Source organism: Pinus tabuliformis, chromosome 7, assembly GCF_031772625.1.
Source record: "Pinus tabuliformis cultivar Carrire ecotype Pingquan chromosome 7, CPIR1, whole genome shotgun sequence".
Lineage (NCBI taxonomy): Eukaryota > Viridiplantae > Streptophyta > Pinopsida > Pinales > Pinaceae > Pinus > Pinus tabuliformis.
The window spans coordinates 1,132,199,504-1,132,213,012 of NC_142293.1; the positions used below are offsets into that span (position 1 = coordinate 1,132,199,504).

Sequence of the window (13,509 nt, forward strand, 5' to 3'; positions counted from 1 at the left end):
AGGAGGTGACACAGTTCCAGCACAGAGCTTGGAGCAGCCATCGTTGCCCAACACTGGGAACAACAGTTTTCATTTGTGGAGTTTGATCATCCAGTTGTTGGATTGCCAAAATATCTGTCTCTAGATAGCGGTACTTCTACCAGGTTTATTCTTTGTTGGGTGAGCTGGATTTGGCACCCTAGTTGTATTCAAAAATTTGTTTAATAATACAAACCCTCTAAATGTTGCACTGGTATTCCCGAATTGGGATTTTCAAGGAACAATTGTCCAAAAATAACGGTGTCCCTTGTGTGATTGTCTCAGTTCATGTCCATGATCTATATGTATGTGTAGGCTGCAATAGTGTTTTTCATCGACGTTTAAGTAATTAAATAACTTGTTGAATGTAAAGAACAAGTAGGAGATGATAAAACAGTGATTGCAATAGGATTTCTGATGTGTAGATTCAGAAATTCTCACATGGTATCAGAGAAGTACAAATCATAGGAGACTGAAGACACCAGCCAAGATTCGAAGAATCTGCTACAAATAAGCTGTTGTCCCGAGTGACAGCGTTGTTTCAGAGGTAGAGGAGCAGTTGCAGGAGTGACACAGAGGCTCACGCAGTGCCTACGTTAGCATTTCGAGCCTGCAGAGGGTGACGCAGAGCCAGAGAGGAACCCACGCAGTGACTGCGTCAGCTCTCTGGGCAAGCGCAGAGCCTAAGAGGTTTGAATCAGTGAGTTGTCGGGGCTGAGGGAGCAGAGAAGATTCGATTTGAGAAGCTAGTGGGAGTCGGGACATTGTTTTTGTTGGTGAAAAATAGTGTCAGTTGAGACAGAGCCAAGGTAGAGGGAATCACCGCCTTGACAGATTTCTAGCCAAAGAAATCTAGATCTGGGTTGCAGCAACAAAGGAGGATTGGAGAGGAAGTGATTCGACAGTTGGTAGGAGGATTTCCGTGAAGGAAATCAGGACTTAGAGAGAGTCTAGAGGAGCTTGTTCCTTAGAGGATTTCTAGTGCCAAAGAAATCCAGATCCAAGTCTTGCTAGATTGACAACAGGAGAGGGAGAAGAGAACCAATCCTATTTTTTAGCAGAGATGGAAATGAATGGATTGAGGAATCAAGACAGATTGGATGGAGCATCAAATTTTGTCATCTAGAAGACCAAGATCCTGACAATCCTAGACAAACATCGCATCAAGGACTATGCTTTGAAGGTAGTTGTTGAGTCGGTTGACGATGATCCATTGAAGAAATACGAGGAGGCCCAGGGTAAGGCCAAGTGCATGATCCTAGATGGGGTCAAAGATCATGTAGTACCACACATTGCTGAGAAGAACACAACAAGGGAGATGTGGGAGGCGCTGACCACCTTGTATTAGGGATCTTCCGTCCAACGGAAGATGCTATTAGAAAATCAGCTGAGACAGTACCAAATGCAGAAAGGAGAGGAGATCGATCCCTTCCTTCTCAGGTTGCAAGGGATTCGCGACCAGTTGACTTTCGTGGGGTCTACACCAGATCCTGAGTTCACGGTCAGGACTGCCCTAAATGCAGTCACCGAGGACTGGGAGACTTTTGTCCAAAGTATCTTGGGTAGAGCGACTCTCCCCAGTTGGGAGGAGATGTGGGCATCTCTTTGACAAGAAGAGCTCAAGAGGATGACCAAGACAGGAGGTAGCGGCAAGTGAGCTCGGGTCAAGGAGGAGGAGGAGGATGTAGCTCTCGCATCAGCAGGACAGCGAGGGCAGCAGAAGAGAAAGAAGTAGGACAACACCAAGGTCAGATGCTTCAACAGTGGGGAAATGGGACATTATGCCACTCAGTGCCCCCGAAAGAAGGGCAAGGGGGAAGCTTCTGAATCGAAGGTTGCTCCAGCGAAAGCGGACAAGGAAGGTGAGGATGACGATTGTGCCATGAGTGCTCATGCACCTCTGGAGAAAAGGTGGAGCGACATCGAGTTGTAGTCGGGAGGACTACATGTGGGGGCAGGATCCTTGACGTGCCCAAACTCTCGGATCACATACGGCTATGGGAGCCCTTAACAACAGTAGTAAAATGACGGGTGTCAATTGGAGCGAGGTGTGATGGAGCGACAGTGGCAGAGCTAGAGTGCCAAAGTCTGAGGCAGCGTAGTGGATGTTGTAGCAGTGTGAGAGGCAAAGAGCAGTTTGCAGCAGCGCAGTGGTAGCAGAGGGGCAGCACAGACTAGCAGCAGCTGCAACTTCAAGATCACGAGGCATCCATACTGACCAGGAAGTCAATGTTTGGGTGAAGTTTCAGTTGCTTACTTCTCAGCAACTAAGTTACAATGCAGCTGTTAGCAATGGCAGTGCTATGGATAGCATTAGGCAGCATTTTGAGAGGGAGCTATAGTACAGATGTAGCAGTGGCAGTGGCAGAGTCATGGGCAGCAGTAAAGGAAGCAGCGGTGCAGTGGATGAAGGGCAATAGGCCAAGCATCAGTAGCACAAAGGACCGATGCAGTGGATCAGTGTAATGCTTCTATGGGAAGTATTGTTAGAGCACATTCCTTGCTAAGAGGGAGTGTTAATTTTGGGTAGCATCGGATGTGCTTTAGCTCCGAAATTTTATGGAGGGGCTAGAACACATGAGATCTCCAGAACCCAGAAATCGTTTGGAGAAATTCCACCCGGATGAGAAGTTATTAAAATAATTAATATTTTTAATGGGTTCCTAAGTCTAAACTTAGGAAAATAAAAATATGGGTGAGAAGGTTCTAAGTGACTAGGATCAAGTTGTTTTAATCTTAGCCATTGACTAGAGATTTAATCTCGGTCGTTGATTCGTCAACAGGAAAAGTATAAGAAGAGGCTTGAGGGTCAGTTGGAAATACAACCAGAGATCAAGGAGTTCAATTTTTTTGGGGCGTGGTTTGCTGAGAAAGTCAGCTAAGTGATCTAAGTTGCAGTGAGGGGCAGTTCGACAGAGGGACTTCAATCCAAGGCCAAGGATACATAGCAGAGAGGCAAAGCAGCAGCAGGAGAGACAACGTAGCTCCAGAGAGGGTGATGCAGAAGCTAGTGGGGCTGACGCAGAAGCTAGAGGGGCTGACACAGTTCCCTAGAGGCAGCGTTGGGGTTTTCTGTGGGGCAGACAAAGCAGTAGTTCAGCATATCGACTTCTGAGCAAGGGAGGCTCACTGGGAGGGTGACATATCTCCTAGAGGAGGTGACACAGTTCCAGCGCAGAGTTTGGAGCAGCCACCGCTGCCCAACACTGGGAACAACAATTGTCACCTATTGGGTTTGATCATCCAGTTGTTGGATTGCCAAAACATTTGTCTCCGGATAGAGGTACTTCTGCCAGGTTTAATCTCTATTGGGTGAACTGGATTTGGAACCCTAGTTTTATTCAGAAATCTGCTTTATAATACAAACCCTCTATATGTTGCACCGGTTTCCCCGAATTGGATTTTTCTGGGGACGATTGTCCAAAAATAACGGTGTCCCTTGTGTGATTGTCTCAATTCATTTCAGTTCATGATATGTATGTATGTGTAGGCTGCAATAGTGTTTTTCATCGCTATTTAAGTAATTAAATAACTTGTTGAATGTAAAGAACAAGTAGGAGATGATAAACCAGTGATTGCAGTGGGATTTTTGATGTGTAGATTCAGAAATTCTCACAACAACTAACTTATAGCCTAGGTGGTATACAAGAGTTCTTTCAAGTAGTATATGATTTGTGACCAATAATATCCACCCTTATTTAACTGATGGTTGTTTTTTAATCAAGAACAAAATTTCTCACAAGATAGAATAGTAAAATACAAACCTGCCAAAGAAATGCATTTTCTCCTTGAGTTGCCTGACAACCATTTTCAAATAGAGATCTTGCCTCCATGTATTTTGTCTGCTTGGTCAAGAGCCTTCCAAGTATCATATATGGTCTTCCATTTTCTGGCCAATTTCTTATGCACTGCAAGAAAATAAATACAAAATTATAGGAAGCATAATCAAGTAACTATAACAAGAAAATACAAAATTCTAGTCATAGAAATAATAGCCATTATGAAGAAGGATCATTTGAGAATAATGAAAAATCAGCTATAATAGTGCTAATACGTCCTTAATTACATAGCATAAAGTCAACATGAGCATTTATTGTTTTACTTATCAATCTCAGTTTATGTAACAGTATGAAATGGAGAATTGACCATAAATATCATACTTTAGTGCTATATCTACGAAAGGAAAGAGAGCACAATATCATCAAGTCCTAGATCCATTTCAACTCCTTCCCAAGGGTGATTATTTCTTGGCTATATTTAAATTACCCACAAATGAGAAAAGCTTCTACATACATATTGATATAGAAAACCATTGTGCATCAATGAAAACCAAAGTAACTATGCATTAGTATATCTCCTCACTATTCTTAGTTTACCTAATCTATAGGTAGTCACATGGTCATGGGAAAAGAACCCTTATCTCTAATAACTTACAAGCCTGCATGATGATCAGACGATGTCACGACTCACCATCTAGATCTATTTCCACCTTATATAGCAATAATAGTATATAAAGGACAATATGGGACGTAGTTGTGTCACACAGATTTGCAGATAGAATCTCACCTACATGTTGGTTCAAGCTCAGATCAATCAATACAGGTACCGGTGGCAATCAATGTGCATATCATGATATGCTGTGGGGTAGTATAAATTATCACCCAAATCACTCGAGAAAAAGGACAAGGAAAGCCAAATGTAGGCTGTCCTGAACCCTAAATTGCAGTGTTAAACCCAGAATTTCAGACCGGCATAGATTAAAAAGATAGATTGAACAATACAAAGCCATGGACTCAAACGAAAAGAATGAATTAGAATAGGAATACTTGAGTAATTAATTCATATAATACCACATAATAGTTGCTCATTTTAATTCTCGGACACTCCATACAAGATCTCAGAAATTGCATTCCATTTCTCCATACTCAGAAACTCCAATTCTTGGAGAAGGTTCTCAATTTCTGACATTGAATGCTTGTGATTTGTGTATATGAAGCCTAGCATGTGTTGTATGACCCATGACTTGGGGTCTTGTCAAATAAAATTTGATTTCAACATTCCTATTAGTATTAAAAGATACAATATTTTTTAACAGTCTTCTCCCTATGAAGGAAATCTTGAGAGGTACTGTTTTACTATCTTTTTTTATTGAAAAAATTTCATATATTTATAAAAATGTTTACATCAAGAGAAAACAAAAAGTGGAATGGTATATACAATGGTATTACATCATGTTCCTTAAAGTAACAAGCACAACAATAAAATATTGTAATGCCCCCGGCCGCTTAGGAGAAATAAGACAGGTTCCACTAGCCTAATAAGTTCCCATAGGCTAAGGCAGGGAAAATTATTAATAAGGGAACATGATTGTGATGTTCCTACTTAGCTAAGTAATTACCAATTTTGCCAATTTTGAAGTTTTGCCATCATAGACTTATTAAAAGTAGGCTAGGAGGACCTCACTTGGCATTTTTTTTACTTGAGAAGGCTCCAAAATAGGAAAAAGAAGGCAAATTGATTTCTTAGTGGAAAGTGGGGGCCATCCCAAAAGGAATACGCACCCCTTGGAGAAAAGCGCACCTGTGGAGAGAGAGTGTGATGTCCCCATTTTTATCCTTCTTCATAGTGCAGCCAAGGTGGATTTCCAGGGCAGGAGATGACCAGGTCAGTGGAGCAAGTTTATGTCATCAGGGATCCCGTTGGAGATTTGCATAGTTTTTATGGGATTTGATGGCATTCGCTTGGCATATTCCATCATCCGCACAGTTTGCCTTTCGTTCCGTCTCATTCCGACAACTTTCAGAAATCAGCATTATTATTGGGCATAACTTAATTAATTATGCTCGAGGTGGCATTCCGAGGAGATTAATTGGTGGAACACCTCAGTGTAATAGCTCATTGGAACCGGAACGGGAAGATCTACAGGATGGGATGGTTAGATATGAGTTTCAATGGCCTGAGGAGACATGGTGGCCAATTTACCCTTTTCCCGCATTAAAAGAATATTTTAATTGAAATAAAAGAGGGAAAAGTGCTCCATGATTAAAATAATAATAAAATAGAAGGTTCTAGAGGAGTCCATCAAATCTATAAAAGAGGAGGAGGAGACCATTGGAGGACATCTTGGTTTTGATATTGTTTCTTGTATGTGAGGTTGAGAACATGGTTCTCTACTCCATTGGTAGCCCCAGGACGAAAACCCTCAGGTGATTTAGAGAGATTGGGCGAGCACCCATCTCCCCTTGGTGGATTCATTCAGAATCCACAGGTGTAGAGATTGTTTTTCTCTGTTTCAGTTTGGAGACCGGAGGGTCATTCCCAGCGATTGTATTGGCATCTATCTATATATAATAAAGTTGGATTTTGGTTGCTGCATTTCTCATTGTTTCTCGTGTTGTGGTCTCTTAATGAGATTTTGTGCAATTTATAGATTTATAATTCTGGTTTTACATGGTAATCTTCTAGAAAATGCATGATAGTTTATTATGAAGTGCCTGTTCCAAAATTAATTGATTTGGGACATTACAATGGTATCAGAGACTTGGTGTTGGCTCAGCCTGGGGGGTTTATTTGCTGAGCGAGATTGATTGAAGGAGCTAGAGGAAGAATTTTCTAAAAACAAACCCAGGTTGTAAGGGAGAGTAAATTTTTGAGGGCAAATTGTTGCCTACTTATTTAGTGTTCGACAAAATGCACGACAAATTGTGGATCCGTGAGCAAAATTGTCTTACAGTCAAGTATTTAAAACGAGGCAGATTATTTTAAAAAGGGGCTGAAAATTTTCTTCCGTCGAAGGGGCCAAGGTTAAAAATTTATTTCTCCGCAGAATCATTTGCTAGAAGGCTGAAATTATTTTTAAAGGGGCCGTGAGCAATTTTTATTGATCGAATTATTAAGACACTGAATATTTAATATATTTAGCAAAGGTTTTTTTGTGGGCAAATTATATCAAAAAAATTTATTTTTACTCTGTCAAAATCATACAAAATTATGGGGCCAAGCATTGGATCTGGGTGCCAAAGGAGTGACGTTATAGCAGAAGACGCACCCATCAATTCCGATGGACAAATTTCACCGTTTGGGCTAAATTTCTTATGCTAGAGGGTCACATTATCTCCTTGACTCCAAAGGTTGATTCCCAGCATAGTGACATTATGTTGTTCTGGGGCTAGTTTGCGGGATTGCACAGAGAACGGTTTCCTTGTGCCTGGGACGAGTTATGGAAGCGTATACAGGGTTTGAGCCTCTTCTTTCTTTGCTAGACAGAACTCTCAGTTGGGTCGAGTTTTCTTGAGAACAAAAAGGGGGACCGAGTTACATCTTTTAGTAGCCGGAAGAGTCAGCAATTGTTGGGTCGTGTCTCTATGGGCCGCATTCCATACTTTAACACAGGCCGTGAAGCTATATTTACTTACTGAACGTGTTTTATGCAGAAACAGATGGCCACAATCTCCTATACAGATTTGAACCGAGACTAAGGTCCAATATCAGAGGCCGAGTCTATTACGGCTAGGCAGGATGTGCTTACAGTGGACGCTGGAAGGTTAAGCTCTAGCAGATTGAAATTGTCCATTGTGGAGGAGCTAAATAATATTATCAAGCCAAAGTTTACTGTTGAGCTCTATTGAAATCGAATCCCACTCAAAATTCAGTAAGTCGTATGTTGCATCATGGAGCCAAACGGAAAGACCATTGCTACAGGTTATGGCCGCATTCTTTTTTAAAATTTACAACAAGCTTTGTGGAGGTCGATTTGTCTATTGTGGATGGGCCGCATTCCTTGCATTTCATTGTTGGCCAACAAATAGACCGTGATCACTCCTTGGGCATCAGTATTACCTGTGCGCATTACTGAAAGTCGTGGGCATGTAGATAGCGTATTTTTCCTTTTTGGATGAGATTGAGTACCTTACGCTGCCAGCTGAGCATACACATTTCTTAGTGGGACACGCAGTATTTTCCACAAGGCTATGACTGTGGCTATTCAATCGGTGTGGTTGTTGTCCCTCTGGAAAATCAGTCAACAACTGGAGATCTACACACAAAAAAAAGCCGAATTTTAGACAGAACGTGTGATGGTCTGAAACGTTGAGCAATTTCGATTATTTACCAATATGCATCGAGCATGGAGCGGTTAAGATTACTATCCGGCATGTTCCTGTTTAGTGCGATGGTCAGAGAACAATATGCAGAGTTTGCAGATGGGGGAGCATTGAGCAAAAGGATGTTTGTAATATGAGATCAGAGTGCATCCTCTTCATTTCCTATCGTATAGTCAGAGGCAGCGTTCATGTGGGAATTTAATTGCTAGACAAGCTAGTCACCTGTAGGTGTCGAGTTCCCTCGCTGAAAGAGGTTGAGTGTATCCACGTCTTACTGGCAACGTAGACCTGTGAGGAAGCGGCCAAGATTACTCACTGTCAAGTCATCCATCAATGATCCAAGTATTGTCCAGCATTGAAGGGGTCGTGACACAAATAACAAGTGGTAAAGTTTGAGTATTTTCTTAGCTAAATCTCAAGCTAGCATACTCCAGGGAACATTGTCACATGTCATCAATGGGAGAGGATAATTGTGTAGACTTCAAATCAGTAACAAAGGCGGAACTGTTCGTTGTTCATCACTACCTATCACTCTACCCAGAACTAATTGTTGGCATCCAAACTAGGTTTTAATTGCTCTTATCTACTCATTGTTTGTTCATATTTCAAGTTGAGGGAAAAGATTGTTTATGTTGGTGCTATTTCCACATTGTCAAACATCAACAATATGTTAATTTTTGAGTCTGATATGGATTAGTGCAAGTTATTTTCAAATTTTGTTGGGAATTTCTTAAGCACTTAAAAAAATTTATATGGAAACAAATTCTATGAAAAACAACCTCAAACACACTCAGAAAACTTAGTGAAATCCTAAGTTATTCTGCAAGTGAATCTTATAGGGGCTAATGGACGTTGAAAAGGTCCCTAGTAACCATCAAGGGCATCCTCAAGGAGCTTGATCGCCAAATCAAAGCCTCTAGCAACAATACCTCTTCAGATCAGCCAAAAGCAAAACAGAACAACAAACCTTTTTCAAGAGGGGTGTATGCCATCCTTCAAAATGAGCAACCTAGTGATTTGCAGCCGCAAATTGGACACAAAAGCCTTGCACTCAAAACAGATTTAAAACACGAGGGTCACATGGAAAGTCCTTTTCAAATTAGGTGAACTGGATGCACTCCTTTCCAAAGTGAGCCAGTTAGAAGGGAAAAAACCAATCTGGGCCCTAAAACCAGCTATGCTTGCTCTCATACAACACAAGTTCTTGGAGGAACCTTGTGAAGGGGTTAGACTTCTAATTGCATCTTGTCTCAGTCACATCATGAGACTAACCGCCCCTAGAGCTCCTTACAATGATGATATTATGAGGAGAGTTTTCAAGCTGATAGTGGATACTTTCCAGGATTTGGACAACAATGCAGGCTCTACCTTTGGGAAGAAGCTTGAGATTTTAGGAGTTATGGCCATGACTAAGACTTATGAAGTCATGTTTGATCTAGAGTGTGATGGTTTGATCTTGCAGATGTTCCAATGCTTCTTCAGCATTAGGAAACATCATTCTGACACAGTCATAGCGCACATGCAGTCCATCTTATCATCATGTATGAGAGGTCGTGATGCCATCTGTCGGGAGTTGTAGTCTCGATTGTTCTCTGTTTGGAGGAGAGAGCAATTGGTCTCACCTGTTGCTTATGGTCTAGCTGAGAGGTTGGTTGAGCAAAACATTGGGTTGTTCACAAGGCAGTTGACCAGGGAGAAGCAGCTCAGGTTTGGGAGCTCATGCAGCAAGAATGAGATGAGGAGGAAGGGACTTTGCTTCACTGCAAAGGGCCTTGGGGACCTAACCACTCATGCTTGAGTGACACTAAGGAGATGACAGCAGTAGAGCAAGAAGATATTCTTTATGTCTGTCAAGATAAGGACTCTTCGTTGGACGAGTTCATGGGTTCATACAATGATACCCTAGAGGAGCACGAGTCGTCATATGGAGTTGATGACGATAGCCTAGATATGCATCCATGTGTGGTAGAGGAGTATGTGGACCAGCCGATCGTTCCCATGTGGGGAAGAGACCAGAGAGCAGATGAGTGGTTGATGACTCAACATAGAGAGCACATAGAGGAGCATGAGTCATGGCGAGTCATTGACATCAGGCCAGATTCATATGATGAGCAGTTCGTGGTTCCTAGGAGAGACATTTAGGATAGCGCGCCACCAATGATGAGTCAGCATGAGCAGCATATGATGGGGCATGAGTCGGCTGATGAGGATGAGGCGCACAGTATGCATGATGAGCCTTCTTAGGATAGCCAGTTGGAGGTTCATATTGAACTTGTGATGGTGGAGGAGGAGCAGCCACCCTTGGGGTCAGCCATTGATCAGGAGCATACAGATGTATAGACAGCTGGCAAGGTGACATTACTCATTGACACTTGTCCTCAGGAGATGTTGGAGTATGATAGGATAGTTCGGCAGGAGATTGGTGGACTGGAGGAGCGTGGAGTTTCCTACCAGGCGAGGGAGATGGCAGTGCGTCCATCTTTGGGACTACCCATTGATGAGGTGCAAACAGATGTAGTGGCAACCAGACGAGTTACAACATTTCCAGGCAACAGCCCTCTCCAGGAGTACATAGATGGGGCTTGCAGCACGGTTTGCCCACTTTTTCCCATTAGAGGGAGAGAGGCAGGATTTCTTGGGCACGCTTGGATTGTCCAGGTAGAGCATCAGCAGCTGAGCATGGACCAGTTTCAGCATAGCAGACATATCCCTTGCACAGGTGTCCATGCGTTGGATTGGCGAGAGATCATGAGCTGGTATCCTTTTGATGGAGTGTCATTTTTAGTCAGGAGCATTGTATTGCAGGAGCCCTCCAAGGTGAGGGATATCACATGCTTCAGTTGGCAGCAGGATGTAGGTTGGCCACTCATCAGTATTTCAACACTGCTTCAACATGATGAGGTTGACCCTAGTCTATGCCAAGGGTTGGATTGGAGAGAGGTGATGAGTTGGTACGCGGCGGGTGGAGCAGCATTCACAACCAGAGTTATAGCACAGCAGGAGCCGTGGAGCCTTGATGCTCCTTGGCGGCATTGGGATCCAGGCAGATTTGCTGATGATAGGTTTTGTCGGAGATTGATCTGGGATCCAGGCATCGAGAAGTTCGTCCATGGCGGGTTGACACAGGAGCAGAGCGTCACCCAGTTGTTTGTATGGGATCCTGGCATTGGGTCTCAGTTGTGTTGGACCACCAAATTGGTCCACATATTTGGATTGCTTGATCTGAAAATGGGGCTCTTAGGCTTCTTGTCTAACCTACAAGAACCTCTCCCACTTCCAAAGCTTAAATATTCCCAAGTCCTTATGATTAACCAATGCGGAATTAAATGTGTGCTTGAAAATAAGGTGTATGCTTATGTCTGTTGTTGGCTGTTTATGTGCTTTAAAATCTGTTGTGTATGTTGATATGTAAATACATACAATAAATACTAATGCAGCAATAAACAAAACACACAGAACAGCAATTTAATTAGGAGTTCACCCAAAACTCTTGGGCTACATCTCCGTGAGCTCTAGTCAACTCAACTAGGCTCTCTGGGATTATGGCAAAGTCCTTTTTACAAGCTCTTGGCTCAACTCCATTGTTTTACACAGAAACAATGGGTTTAGACACCGTTTTATCCCTGGCTCTTGAAGCTCTCAGCTTTCTGGCTCTCGGCTCTCGCTCTGGCTCTTGGCTCTGGCTCTTGGCTCTGGCTCTTGGCTCTGGCTCTAGCTCTGGCTCTTGGCTCTGGCTTCTTCGGCTCTCTGTCAGTTTACAGCCCTCTGGCTTTCCACTTGAACTCCAAGTGACTCCCTTGGCTGCGTGCGCTTCAGCTTTTGCTTTCTGCACTGCTTGTTTTGCTGCTGCCTTTTTGCGCTGCTCTCTTACGCCTTAGCTTCCTGCTTTGGCTTCGCTTTCTGCTTATGCTCAGTTTCAGCAACAACTCCAACAACCCTTGTCTCTGACATTCATGGCTTTTAAGCCAAATGGCGTTGTCCATTCATTTCCTCTTCTCGGGCTCTCCGGCTCCCAACCTCTGTCCGCTCGAATCACCTTCTGAGCGTTAGTAATCATGGCATAACGTCTCCAGGGAAGGTGGCCACCTGTTCTGCAACGGAAGAGTCCATGGGGCCTCTGAAATTCCCGAAATGGCCGTTCTCTGTTTGCACAGAGAAATAGATTCAAACACGGGAAAAATCCGCAGAATCAATGTTTATCTAACTTCAAATATATTCCGCCTTATTTTCCCTCGGGTCCGCCTTTATGTCGCTTATCACATCTCCACCGTTGATCTGGAAGATCTAGATCCAACGGCTGTGGTTCATTTCGAGTGGCCCATGCATACGGGAGTTAACCGCCCAAAAAGAGTGGTTTTCTCTCTCTAGGGCCTGGACACGTGGTAGCCAATGTATGGGCTCGGGCGGAGCCCGGCCAAAACCTCTTACCGCCGTCAGTCCTTCCAAAATCCCGCTTGTTTCGGACTTTAAATAATATGCAGTGGCATTTATAAACCTCGATGCGCTTTCCCTTCACTTTTCGTTTATTTAACGAAAAGGCGAAAATACATAGAAAAATGTCATTTTACGAAATTCAAAACATATGGAATATCGTTTATAACTCTATCGGGTCCGGCTATCGTCGCGCATATATATATATATCCCCGCTCCTTTGTGTAGCTCCAATGCGATTTTGCGATATCGCAATCGCGTATCGCATGGGCCCGGGGTTATGTGCATATGGCATCACCGATTGCCATCCGTCGAGATCGGCGACCGCGATATCGCTCGGTGCGGGGTCCCGCCTCAAGCCCTTTCCACCGCCGATGTCAATCTGCCGATCGGCGATCATTGTGTCACATCGGCCTGGGTCTTTTGCTTATATCATGCGCATGTGCCTTCCTCCAACCCGATATGTCGAGGATCGGCAATCGGGGGTGCTTCCCCTTTCCACTTAAATCCGCCTTTGACCTCCTCCGATGCGATTTTCTTCATAAAGCCTTTTAGGCCATTTTTTGAAGATTTGCCTCTTTTTCTAAAGAACCAAGGGCATCTTCTTTCCGCGATAACTTCTACATACTAAGTCCATTTTTGCCCATTCAAGTTGCAGCAGATTCAAAACGAGACGATCTCTGCAATGGGGCTATTTCCAAGAGCAGCCTGCGACTTTCATTTTCCTCTGATTTACAAAGGATTTGTGCCATTTGGCACCTTTTACCTCTTATATGAAGTCTTTTAGACTTAGAGGTTTATTCAGGATCCGTTTTTGGATCATTGCTTGAGGGCAAGCAATCTTGGGGTGGGAGGAATGTCATGTCCCCATTTTTATCCTTCTTCAAATGCAACCAGGGTGGATTTCCAAGGCAGGGGATGGCCAGGTTAGTGGAGCAGGTTTATGTCATTAGGGGTT

The 13,509-nt window shown here is 43.3% G+C and overlaps 1 protein-coding gene across 2 annotated transcripts in view; it reads right to left on the reverse strand.

The window, feature by feature from the left end:
* HCF107 (high chlorophyll fluorescent 107) overlaps positions 1-13,509 on the reverse strand; it is a 434,314-nt gene that overhangs the window by 328,144 nt on the left and 92,661 nt on the right. For both annotated transcript variants that reach the window (XR_016266887.1, XM_089459467.1), the window contains exon 2: positions 3,783-3,926. Coding sequence is in view for 1 of the 2 variants with exons in the window: in XM_089459467.1 (XP_089315593.1) it covers positions 3,783-3,926 (144 nt within the window). In the remaining variant the exon portion in view is untranslated. The remainder of the gene's footprint in view (positions 1-3,782; positions 3,927-13,509) is intronic.